The sequence below is a fragment of the Mytilus trossulus genome, chromosome 2 (genome assembly GCF_036588685.1).
Source record: "Mytilus trossulus isolate FHL-02 chromosome 2, PNRI_Mtr1.1.1.hap1, whole genome shotgun sequence".
NCBI classification, from domain to species: Eukaryota; Metazoa; Mollusca; class Bivalvia; order Mytilida; family Mytilidae; genus Mytilus; species Mytilus trossulus.
In genome coordinates, this window is record NC_086374.1 from 85090822 (window position 1) to 85108552 (window position 17731).

At 31.4% G+C, this 17731-nt stretch overlaps 1 protein-coding gene across 1 annotated transcript in view; it reads left to right on the plus strand.

The window, feature by feature from the left end:
• LOC134706043 (uncharacterized) overlaps positions 1-17731 on the plus strand; it is a 109045-nt gene that overhangs the window by 16031 nt on the left and 75283 nt on the right. Inside the window, exons 13-34 of the mRNA XM_063564752.1 lie at positions 5-241; positions 523-577; positions 1457-1626; positions 2123-2296; positions 2638-2850; positions 3405-3450; positions 3729-3892; positions 4562-4735; positions 5598-5807; positions 6291-6333; positions 6704-6864; positions 7242-7418; positions 8662-8871; positions 9382-9424; positions 9738-9904; positions 10513-10680; positions 11481-11739; positions 13820-13983; positions 14278-14448; positions 15711-15920; positions 16942-16984; positions 17320-17474. Of these exons, the coding sequence (XP_063420822.1) occupies positions 5-241; positions 523-577; positions 1457-1626; positions 2123-2296; positions 2638-2850; positions 3405-3450; positions 3729-3892; positions 4562-4735; positions 5598-5807; positions 6291-6333; positions 6704-6864; positions 7242-7418; positions 8662-8871; positions 9382-9424; positions 9738-9904; positions 10513-10680; positions 11481-11739; positions 13820-13983; positions 14278-14448; positions 15711-15920; positions 16942-16984; positions 17320-17474 (3414 nt within the window). The remainder of the gene's footprint in view (positions 1-4; positions 242-522; positions 578-1456; positions 1627-2122; positions 2297-2637; positions 2851-3404; positions 3451-3728; positions 3893-4561; positions 4736-5597; positions 5808-6290; positions 6334-6703; positions 6865-7241; positions 7419-8661; positions 8872-9381; positions 9425-9737; positions 9905-10512; positions 10681-11480; positions 11740-13819; positions 13984-14277; positions 14449-15710; positions 15921-16941; positions 16985-17319; positions 17475-17731) is intronic.

Sequence of the window (17731 nt, forward strand, 5' to 3'; positions counted from 1 at the left end):
ACAGAGTGTTCCAACACTTTCACAATAGTAGATTCCATGAAAGGGCTAGCACAGTGTGAAGTAACAGATAACTGCTTAGGAATGGACTGTTGTTTAGGATTGAAATTCAAGCTTCCATTCCAGGGAGATGATGTAACATACAGTATCCCTTTTGGATTTAAGCTTAACCCTTGTGATTTTGAGATTGAAATAAACCTTGCGTCTTACTATCACAAAACTGTTCTCCTCAACTATGATTGGGGTAAGTTTTTAAACTTTTACATATACCATGTATACTGTATAAAAAAGAAATAACACTTTGTAACAACCTTAATAAAGCTGCCATTGCTTGAAAAAAAATGGTGATGGACAAAATGACAAAAAAAAAAGAAAACAAAACACTTTTGTGGATGGATGTGAGCAAGTATAGATAATGTAAGTTTTGATTTTCTTCCTTGGGATTATTTTTGATTTTCTTTTGATACTAAACATACATTATAAACATTGTTTAAGATGCCATCAATTCTAATACATACATTACAGGTGTGGAGAATAAGCTTCAAATTGGAAAGGATGATCCAGCTCCTATTACGATAAGGTTAGTTATCGCTTTTTTGTGCATTTTTCCTTTGATCTTTTTTTGTGATAATTTTCATATCATGCTTCTCGCTTGATATGGAAAAATTATCGCTGAAACTAAGGAGACCATGTGGCGTTGCTAACGAAATTGACATTGAAATTGACAAAGTCGTCATAATGTAAAATAGCGATAAACAGATTATCATTGGTCATCTTAACTCGATTGCTTTTCTCACTTTCGCTGTTCCAGCTCAAGCGAGAAAATCAATCTCTTTGAGATGATCAACGATAATCTATAATTCATCAGAATTCCTTAACATACAAGGTAGTTCTCAAATATACACAAAATCTTTATCAGTTAAATAATATTAATAATTTTGTTAATTGTACTTTAACTGATGCTCCAAAGTCTAGGTACACACTATACTACAATAACTTAATAAGGCAAAAATATCTGAAAAGATTTTACAATTGCCGATTGCCCACCATACTAGAGGGACACTGAATTTTATTATAATCTATTTTTATGCCCCATTTATGGGCATTGTGTTCTCTGGTCTATGCGTCCATCCGTCTGTTCGTTTCTCAATCCGTTCCTCTGACTGTCCCGCTTCAGGTTTTTGGTCCAGGTAGTTTTTGATGAAGTTGAAGTCCAATTAACTTGAAAGTTATAAACATGTTCCCTATGATATGATCTTTCTAATTTTAATGCCAAATTAGAGATTTTCACCCATTTTCACAGTCCACTGAACATAGAAAATGATAGTGTGGATGGGGCATCCATGTACTTGGGACACATTCTTGTTATTTATATATTAATATTTACATCATTAGTTAGCAATAGTTCACAGTACACTTGTTTGAATTTTTTTTAATGTGTTTGTTTATATATTAAAAGATACAAAGTGGACAAGCTGGAAGAAGGAAATGGATTTATAATTGATCTTAGAATAGATATCTGTATTCCAATGGATGATGAGATTTATTGCTTTCCAGAAAGGGGTTTTCCAGTGCTAAACCAACATGAAATTCCAGCATGTTCTAGAAACTTCACAGGCATAATACCAGGTAGCATACATACATATATATAGGTGTAAAAAATTAAAAAGAGACTTTGAGTGTTGGTTAACAGTATTGTACTTGAAAATTTGCTGGCAACAAATGACAATTTGAAAATACCAATTTGTGTAAGTGGCACCAGTAAACAGAGAATTGCAACCATCAAGTTAAAAATTGATGTGCACAAATTTTCAAATACAATTCTGTTATCTCCATTTTCTCTGAATGTCCTGTTAAATCCGTTAAAGGATATTTTTAATGTGGATTTCCAAATAATTTAATATATCTTTTCTTGTCTAATAAATTTCATGACAATATTTAAAATGTTGATTGTTGAAATTTTGTTGATGCTAAGATACACTTGCAGTTAAATCTCAATTAAAACAAATAGGTTATACTGACAAAATCCATAGTTTATGAATTCAACTGTCAATCACCATATCAGTAGAATTCAGAATTTCAAGTACATTTTTTTTTTTTATATTTTTCAATTCAATTCTTACAGACTTTTCAGTGAAGGACTGGTTAAATGAAGTAAATATTGATATTAACCAAGGTCTACAAGATGTTGCTGTAAAATTCATTCTTGATCAACTGGATCTGACTGATTTCTTCAGTGGTCCGAAGTGTGACGTGGAAAGAGCTCCTTACAAACCAAGTGTTCAAGGATGGAATAATTGTAAGTTCTAACTGTTTTCATGTTTTTTTTGCTGGATCCATTTGTCTTAAAGCAATCTTGGGTTGTCTTAAATATTAATGATAACAGACAAGGTCTACACTCAAACTTGTACAGGTGTTATTAAATTTTCATATAATTGGTCAGTTAAATTTGAATTTTTCTGGTTGCAAAACTTTTATATACAGGCTTGATGTTATATGCCATATTAATGTGTTAATTATACATGGAAATATGATAGTGTATTACACAAAGGTGAGATTTAAAAATAATTTTGTATTGTCTTATGAAATAGATTTAATCAATCTTAAGGAAATACATTTATGTTATATTCTTTTTTCCAGTATGTCCTCTTAGTATTTTTAATAGACCAACTCTTGGAGATCAAATAGCATGCCACATAACAGAATCCTGTACTGAAATTGATTGCTGTGCTAATATTCCATTCTTTGGACTGACAGTTAGACCATTCTTTGTGTTGGATCCTTGTGACTACAAGATATCATATGGAATCAATACAGAAAATGTGACAAAGTCACTCTTTGACTATGAATGGGGTAAGGAGGCTGTATGATGAAAAGTATTTAATCTTAGAAAATTTTAATCATAGAAAATAAGATGTGGTATGATTGCCAATGAGACAACTCTCCACATAGACCAAATAACACAGAAATTAAGAACTATAGGGCACAGTATGGACTTCAACAATGAGCAAAGCCCTTATCGCATAGTTAGCTATAAATGGCAAATGACAAATGTGAATCAATTCAACCGGTTTGTTTGATATTAAAATGAAAAGAGGCAAAGCTTTCATGATAAATTTATTGGTTTGATATTGAGATATGTTTGATCAATTTATTGTTGTGTTTAAGCAACTTTAAGCACTCTTGGTTATATTGTGGAGGCCAGTTTTTATTGATGAAGGAGGGTGAAAGGAAGCCTGAAGAAGCATGGGTGAACATAGAACCTTTATTAGAAAAACTGGCAATCTTATTCAATTAAGATCAGAGTCAAACGTGCACCTGCCACATTTAAACTAATGAAGATCTCTTTAATTATTAGAAACTTTCTTCCTTTTTCAAAATTATATATGTTTATTTTGACTTTGTAGGAAAAACTGAAAGAATTTCTTTGGCACAAGATCTGATTGTATTTGAGTAAGTTTTGAAAGTAATAGGGTAATAAAACTTTTTATTCATTTGCTTTGTTTAGATTTATTGCAATATCAGTAATTGTAAAAATTTTGTACCATATGTTATCACCAAATTGCTGACGGTTTCATCTATTTTGATGTTGTATGATTGATTCAGATGATAAAAAATTATTTGAAATTTAAGCGTTTAGTTTCAAGTTTTAGATACATTACATGTCATATTAGCATTTTATTATTTTGTCTATAAATTTGGATTAACTATTTTATATGAGCAATTTGTAGGTTTTCAGTCAAGAAGCCACCTAATTTCAAGAAGTTCATCCTGGATTTGAGTATTAAAGTTTGTTTAGGTGATGACTCCAACTGTGTTCCAAATAAAAAGATATTTGATAACACTGAGATTCCTCAGCTTATATGTGATATGGACGCTGAGATTGATTTGAAAGGTAACGATTTCTATATATAATATAAACAAAGCACTGATTTCAAGAATGGTTTGATTATAAGTATGTTTTCAAGATTGTACAAATTTTTTTAAAAGGGAAATGCACTGATATCTGATCGGCGAAAGATCAAATATTCAGTTATGAAATATTAAAGAAGTTACTTCGTATACATAACTTATAGAAAATTGAAACAAAAAAGGGGTTGCAATTCTTCATTTTATTCCCATGTAGTCATGGGTTTGAATATTGACTGGGTCAAACCACAGACTTTGATATTGGTATTAGCTGCTTCTCTGCTAAGCAAGCAACATTGAGGAGTAAGAGCAAAGACTGGTCAGCTCAAAGTTAGAAGAATGTGTTTGTGTAAGATAACATATCTTCCTATGGACTGTGACCATGTAAACAAGAACATTCAAAATCAAGCTCATTGTGTCGGTATAGTACATTGTAAGGTTTATATTCATATGGCATTAACTTGTTTTTTTCCAGAATTCTATTTTAATTTTTCACTGGATGTCATTAAGCAGCCATTCATCTATTGATTTTTGTTTTTTGATTTTTCCTTAGCAGACTGGACAAATGAAGCAATCATGATGATCATACATAAGACTATTACTCCACCATGTTGGATTTGATGTTTTGTCTTAAGTTTGATATTTCTATTTTTAGATTTTTCCCTAGAAGACTGGGCCAACAACTTAGGAATTAACATTACAGGACAGATGAAGCCATCTTACATTAAACTGTTACTACAACAGGTTGGCTTGGATGTTCTGTTGAAGTCTCCACCATGTAGTCATGGAGATGACTTGTATTACCCATCAAGCAATGGATGGAAAAATGGTATGATTTAATTTTAAGATCTGTAAGATATTGCATTTCAATTACACTTTGATTTATTTTCCGAGTGAATAAAGAGAAAAGGTTGGAGTCACCTTATAGTATTATATCAATTATATGTTGAATATTTTATGTTTAAATGTATGAATGAATGATTTTGGTTTGGGAAATGGGTTAGCCTTTCAATGGATGTGAGGAGTCAAAAGCGAGACTTAAGCGTGCAGTGTCTAGCTGCATCAACAATGTATAAGTTTGTGATTAGGTTAATTTATGGGAAACTGCTTGTGGTTGGTCAATGATATTTAGTATGCAGTTGTATATGATTGGCACATTTTATTTCCTAAGAGATTAAATGGCCCCATCCCCTCAGTCATATGGTCTATTGACTTTGAAAGTTTTTCTTAGTTTACACGTATTACCTTGTGATTAGGTTAGTTTATGGGGAACCACATGTAGTAGGTCAATCATATTTGGTATGCAGTTGTATTGGCATTTGAAAGTCTAATCTCAATGGGGATAATATGGCCCCAACCCCTCATCATGGTTCATTGACTTTAAAACTTTTTTTAATAGTTTTACAAGTAAAAATGTGTTTAAATGTTGCCATTTCAATTTCAACATTTCTATTACACTTTCAAAAATACAAAATGCAAGATATATCTCTGTGTTAACAGTTTATATGTTCTTTCATTTAGAGTTTTTCAGCAGCACAAAATCATTGTCATATGAAAATCTAAAAATTGAACAAATTATTGTTATTGTACACACAATTTCTTATATGTAGTGTACAGAGGAGACAAATTTAGAGAGAAACAAAGATTGTTTATTTAGTTCAACATGCTTTTGAATGATTTTTTTTTGATAGATTGTCCTACAGTATCAGCACTACAAGTCTTGCCAGAGTCCCTTGTGTGCTACTTGCCAGACTTCTGTACCGGCATTGACTGTTGTTATTACTATGACTACCTGGACCTACACCTTAACATTAACTTGTACATAGATACCTGTAATTACCAGATAAGAGGCAGAATAGAAACTCTTCAATTTGAGATCACATTCTTTGATTATACTTGGGGTAAGTCTAGCAAGTATACATGACAGATAATGGCAAAAAAACAGGAAATGCAGAATGTGAAAAATTGCAATAAATTGTAATCTCCTTTTCTTTGGACATCTTCACCAATGACCATCTTGTCTATGAGCTTAGTTTATTTATTATTACATAAAATCAACTCTTCAGAACAACACATTCAAAAAATGACAAAGGCATTAGTTGTTGGCCTTACTTCTGTTTTGCATCTGATCAAGAACAGTTTACTTAATGATTAATTATTTCATAGATATAAGAAGATGTGGTGTGAGTGCCAATGAGACAACTCAACATTCAAAAAGCAATTTAAAAAAAAGTAAACCATTATAGGTCAATGTACAGCCTTCAACACAGAGCCTTGGCTCACACCGAACAACAATATCTGTTTATGATATTTGTGTTTATTTGCTTTGACCTTTTTCAGAAGTTTAATATAATATAAATTTGTGTTATTATTTCTTTATAAAGGTGATATAAAGGAGGAGAGGTTACAGGAGATCTTTAGAATTAGGTATGGTTTGCCATAGAAATATGCTCTATTTTCTCTTGATGCATTAATGTATCATTGGAAAAAACGGGGATTTAAACTTTATAATTTTGTATGTCTTAAAAATTATGATGTAAAGTAGCATTTGAATATAAAAGTATAAGATTAAAAAGGGTAATTTCTTGAATTTTAATGCAAGCCATTGCATGATTCTGAATTAATATCAAATTGTGTTTTATTAGATTTATTTTAGAATATAAGAATATTCATTGTGTAATTTACTTTAAAAATATAAACTGTCATACATTAATGATCGATCAAAACAAATGTTTCATATCTTCAATTGTATTTTTAATAACAAATTTATTATACGCAACTCACATTGGTTTTATAGGTTTAAAATCAATAAACTGTCTGACCAGAAGAAGTTTATTATAGATTTAGACTTCAGTGTTTGTCTTGAGAAAAACTTGTGTTTTCCTACTTTGACAGTCTTCAAAGATCAACTGATCCCTCAGCCTTTATGTGACCTGGAGATGGAATTCAAATCAAAAAGTATGTCTTGTGTTGAGTTAATTTTTTTAGGACTCTAAATACTAAAGAGTGGTAGTATTGTCTATTTATGATTTTGTACCCCCACTTACTGTATAATTAACAGATTTTTCCTGTTAAAAATAAATTTATTTTATTGTTCTATTATGAATTACCTAAAACCAAAAAAAAAAGAATATTGTAGCTTCTGTGTGTTAACCACTTATTTTATAAAACTTGTGAAATCAAGAAAATACAACAACTTTTATTTCAAATAATTTTTGAAAAATATTAAGTATTTTTCAGCATATAAGCTGAAATGTTTATATGCAAATACTTAGAAAATCTAAACTTGTAAAATAAGATTGAAATTGTAGCTTAAAATGCTTTCTTTTTTACAGATGCATCTTTATTTGACTGGATGAAAATTAAAGGTCTTCAAAATGGACAAAGTTTAACCTCATCACTTGCAAATGAATTGATGGAGTATTTTGGTTTAAATCCATTCTTAAATGCAGTACCATGTAAAAGGAATGAAAGACCTTATAAAGATGCTTTGAATGGTTGGAACACAACAGGTATCTTATCAAACAGAAGAGACTTGTGGATGGAGGAATTGGCAGTTTTCAAATTTAGCCTTTACAATTGAAATCATACATGTGTTAACAAAATCTTCTGCTCTGACAGCTAATTTGAATTGTTTAAGATCTAGAGTGGGGTGCTCATTTTCGCCGGGGACACAATTTCGCCGTTTTAGGATTTTGAGGTGTAAAAACTTCAAAGGATGGCTGAAATGGAAGAAATGTAACCTGTAAATTATATTTTTATAACAAATATGATATTTTTTTAAACTGAGACAAAATTTGACTGAATGCCCTAATTTTGAATTCTTCACACCTTTGAAATGTCTGCTATTCATCTATAATGCAATTCATTTGATAAAAATTGGTAAAAGCTGCAGTTATTTGGTTTTAAATAGATGTGTAAAAACGGCGAATATGTGTCCCCCATTGACAAAACATCCGGAAAATTCATACACCCTTTAATCTAACTTTTTAGATGATTTTTTTCAAACAAACCCGTTTTTAAGCTTAAGAATATTTGGCATTTGAAGTTATCTTCATATAGAAATATCAGTATACTTCAAAAACATTTAGACCTGACCATAACTGTAGAAAACATGGAAAGATGTGGCGAAAATGAGCACCCGACTCTATATAAACAGTTATTAGAAATTGATATTATATACATGTGACTTGATGGAGCAATTTAGTTTTCAACTATAATCAAGTATAAATCATTTCTTGATTTAATTGTTATTAAAGAAATCATCAGTTACAAGAAAGTTGGTTAACACCTAAGTGCGAAATTGGGCTTCAATCACTTAATGAAACAATTTAAACAATTATTTAAACAATTATATAAAGTATGTTCCCTATTGGAATTTTAAAAACAAGAACTTAATGAAACCACAATAATATTTTGAAAATTTTGATTGATTGATTGATTGTTGGTTACTTTACGCCGCATTAGCACAAAAAGACTATATTGCAGTGATGAAAATTTTGATATGTTCAATAAACTTTAAAACTCAGTACTCGATGTTCTTTAAATTTTTGTGTATATGATTAATTAAAATGGCATGCAATACATGTAGTGTGATAATGTTACCAAATTTTACCAACAACTTCCATTTCAGACATTTAAATTTATAATTTTTGTTTTTTTTCTTTACAGAAGCTATGTATTTTAGTTTATTCAGTTTTCTTGAATGCATGCATATATCAAATATGTGTAAATAGATGCAAATAATTTTTACAGCTTGTCCTTTGGCCATGTCTTTGCCAAAAATACAGAGTACAATAAGTTGTACACTTCCAGACTATTGTACAGGAGTTCGATGTTGTGTTGAGGTTGGGAAAATTAAGAAATCTTACACAGTATATGCAGAGATTGATGGTTGCAACATGAAATTGTCATTTGGCATTGAAAAGAGACATTTTGAAATTTCTCTGCTAAATTACCAATGGGGTAAATTTATTTTATCTTTAATTTGAAATATTTTAAACATCTTTAATAATTGTTTAGTTAGTGAGTGTTTAAAATTGTATAAACAGTTTTTCATAAATAAGCAATATTTCATGTAATACAAAATTAATAAGTGGTTTTAAAGTCCACGCCACTATAAAAAATTGAATTTGATTTAGACCAAAATGTTATTTATTTTTTTGTAAAAAAATGCTTGAAAATTCTCTTCATATACTGAAATTGTATTTATTTTTCGCGGTGTATTTATTTTCACGAATTTCGCAGTTGGTTTATTATCATGAAAATAAATACATGAGAATCTAATTCAAACCTTTCAACTGAAAGGCAATAATTATAAAATCGCGAAAACAAATACCCGGGAATGTGTTTGAAATACACAATTCACGAAAAGTAAGTACCTGCGAAAAACAGTACAAGTTCAGTAATCTTCAAGAAATATTTTTTTCCCTTTAAAATTAAACATTAGTTTCATACAAGGCTTTTAATTTGCAGGGACTGAAGAAACTTTTAGTTTGCTGAATGTTATAAAGTTGAGGTAAATTATTTTTAAAAGATGCTTAGCATCATGTTAAGTAATGATTATCAGCCTCTGGATGATTAAAAAGAAGCAGATGACATCAAACTGAAAATTAAAATTCATTTCAATTCATAAAATCTGTCAATTCTATATACACTATATATATACTATATATAAACAAATAAAAAAACAATAAATAATTTGTGTTTTGCATTTGTGCCGAACTGCATGTCACTTGTTGATATCTTTGGTTACAAAAAATATATTTACATTAGTTTCATAATATTTGTCAACAGCCTTGCAATAGAATAAATAATTCTACTGTTTTCAGATTTTCTGTCCATGATCTACAAGGAGAACAGAAATACCTTGTGAATATGAAACTGAGTGTTTGTTTAGAATCAAGTGGGGCTTGTTTGATGTCTACATCAATCCTTGAAAATATAAAACTACCAAAACTAGCTTGTAATTGGTTAGATATGGGATTCAAAATTCCAGGTAATTTTTTTTTATAAATGCCAGAAAGCTAATAAAAAAAATGTAAAATATTGTGGATTCATTTTTTTTTGTGGGTATCTCTTTTAGGGATTGAGAAAACATTGCTTTTTCATGGATATTTGATTTCGTGGTTTTGCCAAACTCTGCATACAATAGTAACAATACTGTAGAACATTCATATTTCGTTGAACATTTTATGCATAGTTCCTCTTTCACGAAATCCAAGAAAAATTGATATCCTACAGCCAAGTAACAATGAATCCACAGTAAAAGAATTTAAAATTCAAAACAATGAAGTATTGGTAACAATTTGTGTTAGTGATATTTGAAATTATGTACTCACTGGAGCTCACAATCCTTGCTTAGTCATAATGTTTTTGGAGATAAATTGAGTGTCTTATGATGAATTTGCAACACTTTATACATGTCAAAGTACCTCCAAGCATATTAGTTTTTTTAAAACTTTTTTTTTTTTTTTTAATTAAATAAAAAATGCAGACCTGAAAGTATAAGTTAACAGCTTTTTCGTTTGTTTAAGGCTGCAGATAAAAATAAAAGATAACTAATCACTTTGATCAGTTTTACTGATGTTTATATATTTTGTATAGATTTCTCACTGACAAAGTTTAAAACTGACAACAGTGTAATAGGAAATGTGAAAGGTCTGATGCTAATGAAACTTATGGAAGAACTTGGAATATCTACTTATCTTCATGAAGAACAATGCAGTAGAAACTTACCACCCTATATATCCTCCACAAATGGTTGGACAAATAGTAAGTTAAATTGATTTAGGTAGATAGAGGGGTTCAAAGTAGAATCATTGAATTTTTTTATCAAAATGTAGTTTATATCCTACTTTTAAAAAAAATATATTTCATAGTATTGACCATGGTTTTGGAAAAGTTGCTATAGTAATATACTTTCCTATGGCAACGGCGTCAAATTGGAAGTTTGACAGACTATCTTACTATAGGATGTGTGTTCTGCTCCTAGATAATGTAGTACTAGTGTGTGAATACTAATTCTAGGAAGACACTTTTGAAATTTTGAGTTACTTCTATTTTGATAAACTTACAGCTTGAATAAAAATGGACTGTATCTTCTCATTGTTCACAGACAATTCAAATGAATTCAACTTCATATTGAGAATGGGTATCACAAACACTTCTTCACAGATCAGCCCTGAGCAGAAGATAATATCAGTTTGATTGAACAATAAACAGCTGACAGGATATCAAATACTTGATAATCATATTGTTTATGTCACACGCCAAGGATGAGTAAAGACAGAGACATATAATACAAGTAATTATACATCTCTGGTACATATGTTGAGTTCAAACTCACAACTTCAGTGTTGGCAGGCTAGTGATATAAAAGTTAGACTAATAAGACAACTCTACCACCATGGTAAATATATGTATAGTAGGGCAAAAACTAATAACATACTTTTGATTTAACTAATATTTGGTTAACTGTAATTAAAGTTTCTTTGGTGGTGAGTAACTTCAGTATTTTAATTTTTAAAATTTTGTTATTCATATCTAATTCTAAACTATTTTATAAATTAAAGATTGTAGCTTTGCCTCTATGCCAAGCCTGCCACCATTGTCTGGTCCTGCCACCTGCCAACTGATGGATACCTGTACCGGTATACAGTGCTGTATTGATGTAGAACAGCTAAGCAGGTCCTTCAGTGCCTATCTGAATCTTGAGGCATGTAGTTACAGCTTAGAAATTGGAATAGAGGATCTCTCATATAAGAAGTCCTTACTGGATTTTGACTTTGATCAAAAACAAAGATTTAGTCTGTTGAATGTCATACAAATAGAGTGAGTATGATATTTTTTGTCATGTGAGTATCTGTAAGTTGTCCTCTCACTTCCATGTTTTCTAATCTATTTCAATTTACTACCATGATGTTAAATGCTTAAACAAAAAAGTGCATAAGTTTTAATCTTAAAGAACTTGATATGATTAAAAGGAGATGTTGGGTATAGGCCAATCAGGCAGCAACCTTATGACTTGAAAAATAAGTTATATATTATATATTTCCATTTTTTTTTACTTTAGAATCCTTTAAAAAATAGAATAGATATGATTGGGGAAATATTTCTCTAATGGGCAATATATAAGCAACATTAGCATTCTGTTTCAACAATATTTCAAAAAAGATTATTAGGGCCCCGCCTAAGGCGGGTCGCCCTATAGTGATCAGTCTGTCCGTCTGTCCGTCTGTACGTCCGTCCGTCCATAACACTTTCGTGTCCGCTCCATATCTAGAGAACCATTATGATTTCATACTTAATACTTAACATGATTATTAACCAACACCAGAGGGTGTGTCATGTTGTATGTACAACTTCCTAGGTCAAAGGTCAAGGTCAAAAACTTTGGTTTCAGTTGACAACCCTGTGTCCTGTGGTGAAGATCGTGTCCGCTCCATATCTAGATAACCATTATGATTTCAAAGTTTATACTTGACATCCATTTTAACAACCACCAGAGGGCGTGTCATGATTTATGTACAACTTTCTAGGTCAAAGGTCAAGGTCAAAAACTTTGGTTTCAGTTGACAACCCCGTGTCCTGTGGTGAAGATCGTTTCCGCTCCATATCTAGATAACTGTTATGATTTCAAAGTTTATACTTGACATCCATTTAACCACCACCAGAGGGCGTGTCATGATGTATGTACAACTTCCTAGGTCAAAGGTCAACGTCAAAAAAACTTTGGTTTCAGTTGACAACCCTGTGTCCTGTGGTGAAGATCGTGTCCGCTCCATATCTAGATAACTGTTATGATTTCAAAGTTTATACTTGACATCCATTTTAACCACCACCAGAGGGCGTGTCATGATGTATGTACAACTTCCTAGGTCAAAGGTCAACGTCAAAAAAACTTTGGTTTCAGTTGACAACCCTGTGTCCTGTGGTGAAGATTGTGTCCGCTCTATATCTTGAGAACTGTTATGATTTCAAATATTATACTTGACATCCATTTTAACCAATACCAGAGGGTGTGTCATGATGTATGTACCACTTCCTAGGTCAAAGGTCTGTCTGTCTGTTGGTCTGTCCATCGCTAACAAATTTGATCCACACTATATTTTGAGAGGACAGCTGTTATTATTTCATACTTTATACCTGACAAACATTTTCAACTTAACATATATATTAACCAACACCAGAGAATGTGTCATAATGTATGCATCCTAGGTCTAAGGTCAGTCTGTCGGTCTGTCCATCCGTTCGTTGTTCTTAACAAATTGTGTCCGCTCTACCTCTTGAGAACCGTTAATATTTCATACTTTATACTTGGTGGGTCATAATATATTGAAGGCATAATTCTAAAAATATGTGACAAATATCAATTGGGCATCACCTTTAAACATATTGTTCAAACATCAATCCATATATCCAGAAGTCACCTTAGAGTAGTCAACAAAGAGTTCACATCATGCAGTCATATCACTATTATACTATGAAAGTAAGATGAGAATATGTATCAGTTTTAACTTAAAATCTTAGATTAAAATCACACATGAGACTATATAATAACTTCAAATAATGCTTCATATCAGATTATCCATACAACTTATTTACCCCACGTTATTGACAGCGGGGCCCATAGAGATGGCTCCCATCTCAATGATATCTAGTTTACTTTCTGTTAGATGTTATCAGGCTTGGTTAGGTAGCTTTTGGTAGCTTTTCTTTGTGATATAACATTAGAAAAAAAAAATTGGCAAACCAGAATATTTGACTTCATCATTTAGTTTTGACAAATGAAAAACTGAGAATAATTAAATTAGACATGCATTGGTTAAGAAAATAAAAAAATACAAAAGGAGGCATAAAAGAAAATTTACTAAATGGTTTCAGGACAAATTATTGTAATTTTATATTTCAGTTATTCCATAGATGATATGAAATCACAAGATGTATTTTTAATCAACTTAGACATGAGTGTATGTTTTGAATCACAAAGTAGCTGTGAATTTACAATCAGTATATTCAAGAATGTGTTTCTACCTAAACCACTGTGTAATTGGCAGGATAGTTCATTCAGTGCAGGTATGTTCAAGTCATGCAGCGAAATAATATTGCTGTTATTCAATATACTAGTGACTTGACTTGATTAACTTTAAGAGATGTTGCAAGCTGCGATTTGAAAAACACTCTGCTCTGATTGAAAATGGTTTCTTGATAAAAACAAACCTATTAAGGCCTCTCTAACGCAGACAAAATTAAAGACTTTGAATGAAAACATTGCTAAGTTTATTATTTTTCTTCTGAAAAGTTAGCTGGCTTCATTTTCCTTCAATAATATTTTTTGTTGTTGAACTTATTCAATTTCTGCTTTTACAGGATTTTCATGGAAAAACTGGACCAAATCTCTTGAGTTCAATTCTGAGTCAGTATCAGACTATGCAATTGATTTACTTTTTGAAAAGCTAGGTATAGCTAAGTTTTTATCAGAGTCAAAGTGTAACAGAGAAGTTTCTCCTTATTCTCCTAGTACAGATGGTTGGAATACAAGTAAGAAAATAGAAAAGTAATTTATCAGTTAAAAGCTTACTTCAATAGCCAAGTCAGAAAAGAAGCCAAAACAAAATGTACCCAAAAACCTTATACAATTATATTGAGTGTCAGATTTGTTGTTCAGCTTGGTTGCATATATTCAAACATTTAAATTCTTCAATTGTATGTATGTATGTATGTACTTCGAGATTCCGCCAATTTAGACGCACCCCTTGATTGACTGCAAGGGTACAGCGGATCCATGTACACTCCCTAAGGATTAATGGAGATGTGTTCATTACAATATTATCCCACCACCAGAGCAATCCCCACCCAACACCGCCCAAGGGAGCGTGAAGGACACTGGGAAGTCTGTTATTATTGTGGAGGAAGCCGAAGTACTCGGAGAGAACCACCGGGCCACTCGGTGGAAAAAGACCAACCAGAGAGATATCAGAAGATTGATCTCCTGGTCAAAGTAGGGGACAACTTTGACCACCCGAGGCCCCCACAGTACCCATTCTAGTTTAAACTTCAGTCTGGGTACCAGAGATGTGTGTGAGAGGGAGAAAATTACCCTTCTGATGTACTGATATTTTTAGCACCCCGAGTGAGAATCGAACTCGGGACCTTCAGCACTGTAGCCATCGGTCTTAACCACTAGACCACAAACTCACAAATTAGATATAACAAAAATCCAGAGATGTCTTTTTTTCTGTCAAAAAAATAATTTTTCAAATACATGATTTTCAAAAATGAAGATATTTATAAATTATATCATGATTACACAGACTTATCTTTTACCTTTCCATAATTTGAATTATTATCATGATTATGAAAATCTAGTGAACCCTTCATAACTTGCATGCCCCTACAATTTAAAATAGAATTAGAATTTTGACCATTGGGTGTTTGAAAAATCATTTCTTATAACCAAAAATGTACTGGAGATGTTAGAATTGAGGCTCCCACCTATGATATGGAATTATGTTTTGTGGTTAAAGCATCTGTCTGTTTCCTGCCGGGACAAATAATTGGTGTCAGTTAGTTAACCCTGCAGTTGTGGTCAATAATACATTAAAATTCTTGTTTTTGAATAAATTAAAAGAAATAAAATGGTTGATGGGATATATAGCCTACGACAAAAAATTAGAAGTTACACAGTATTAAAGGATAGTGGGAAATGTGAGATGCACGTATTCTTAAAATTGTTAAAATTTAATTTCGACTTTCAATATGAAACTTAAATTATATTGATATTAAATGTGCTTCACTTTCAGCTTGTGACAGACTAATTGATCTACAGACACTGACAGGACCACTGACTTGTCACATACCAGACATATGTACAGGAGTAGAATGTTGTATTGATGTGGATCCAATGAGACGATCATTTCACATGTTTATATTCATAGATGCTTGTTCTAACAGATTAAGGATTGGAATAGAAAAATACGAAATCAATATTTCATTATTTGATTATGAATTTGGTAATTTTATAAAAGGCTTACATTTTACACATATGAGTTTGTTTATGCCTCAACAGTAGTGAAGGGGGCATTAAGTGTTACCTTTTTTTGTCTGTACATCCATTCATTGGTACGTCTGTTCATTTCGAACATCCCAAATTTGGTTTCCCTTCTCCAACTTTAGTTTTTCCTCAGATCAAGTATGAATTGGGTAGCGTCATTTAATTGTACTTGAGTTATGTCCCTTTATAATATTATTTGCAAGCAATGGCATCATCTGTGTTCCATGGATACATTCCCCATTCATTTTGCTTTTGACCACCAACCCTTTTCCCATCTTTTTTAATAAATGAACAAAAGTTTAAAGTATTTTACTTCTTTGATAATTTACATTTCTGACCGTTGCTCTGTTTAAATTGTCTGGTTTGTAAAACTAGTAAGAGCCTATATCATCACTAAGCCTCTATAATTTTTTTGCTTTCCATCACAAACTTGTAGAAAAAAAATAAAAGAATATTCAGATCTATCTGTTTTGAAATTTTCATACGAATCCGACAACCCATTGTTGGGTTGCTGCCGCTGAATTGGTAATTTTTAGGAAATTTGGCAGCTTTTGGTTATTATCTTGAATATTATTATAGATAGAAATCTAGATAATTTGTAAACAGCAATAATGTTCAGCAAAGTAAGATCTACAAATAAGTCAACATGACCAAAATGGTCATTGACCCTATAAGGAGTTATTGCCCTTTAAAGACAAATTTAATGATCAAAGACTGGTCTGCTCTGAGTTGGAAAGGTTACATGTCTGCCTGAAGACTGTAACGTTGTAAACTAGTATATTAAAAATTTGACTCAGCATGTCTGTCTAGTACCAAGCAGGGCTTATATTCATATTACATTTACATGTTCTTGTCCTTAAAAAGTATATTAATCTAATGATGTACATTAAGCTGCCATCCATCAACATCAGCTTTTTCATCATATGAACATATGGTACAATGAAAGTACTGGTTATAATGATTTTCTCTGTTTGTTTCAGGAATAGTAGAGCAATTTAAGCTGTCATCAATGTTTATTATTGAGTAAGTATCCATACTTAAGTTAATACCAACAAAAAAAGGTGCCATGCTGACATTTCTTTGGTTTTCTGTTTTCCCAATTTGTCTGCACTAGACATGTGGTATAGATTTGTGTGCATTATAAAAGATTGTATTTGTTATTAAACATTTACCCAAAAATTTTTATGCTCATAATTTCAACCTTAATATGTTTAATTTGTATGCCCCACCTACGATAGTAGTAATGGCATGATGTTTTCTTTTGAAACTTAGTACACATGTTCCCTATGATTTGATCTTTCTAATTTTAATTAATTTAATGTACTATGGACACATTCTTGTTATTTCTTATATTTTAGCTATTCTATTGTCAATATTGGTGATGATGATGTATTCCTTATGAACATGAATATCAGTATATGTCTAGAACCTGATGCATGTTTAATACAACAAATACTACTACAGGATGTATATCTACCAAAGACTTTCTGTAAATGGACTTCCACTCTGTCAGGTATATACATTTCCCCCCTTCTTGTTTTGAAAAAATACCAAAAACTCTAATATAATACTCTTTCTAGTAAATTGTGATAGTAATATAAAGTATTTATCTTCCATTATTGGATATGGCAGTAATTTATGTAAAATTTGGCATCACAAGTTCAAAAGAGATTGTTGTGTGATGCCAATAGATCAAGTAGCAATAAGTGGATTTTTTACTGGATTTTTGTGACAAAAATGTCGGTTATTGATTTGGGGATGTACGGCGGT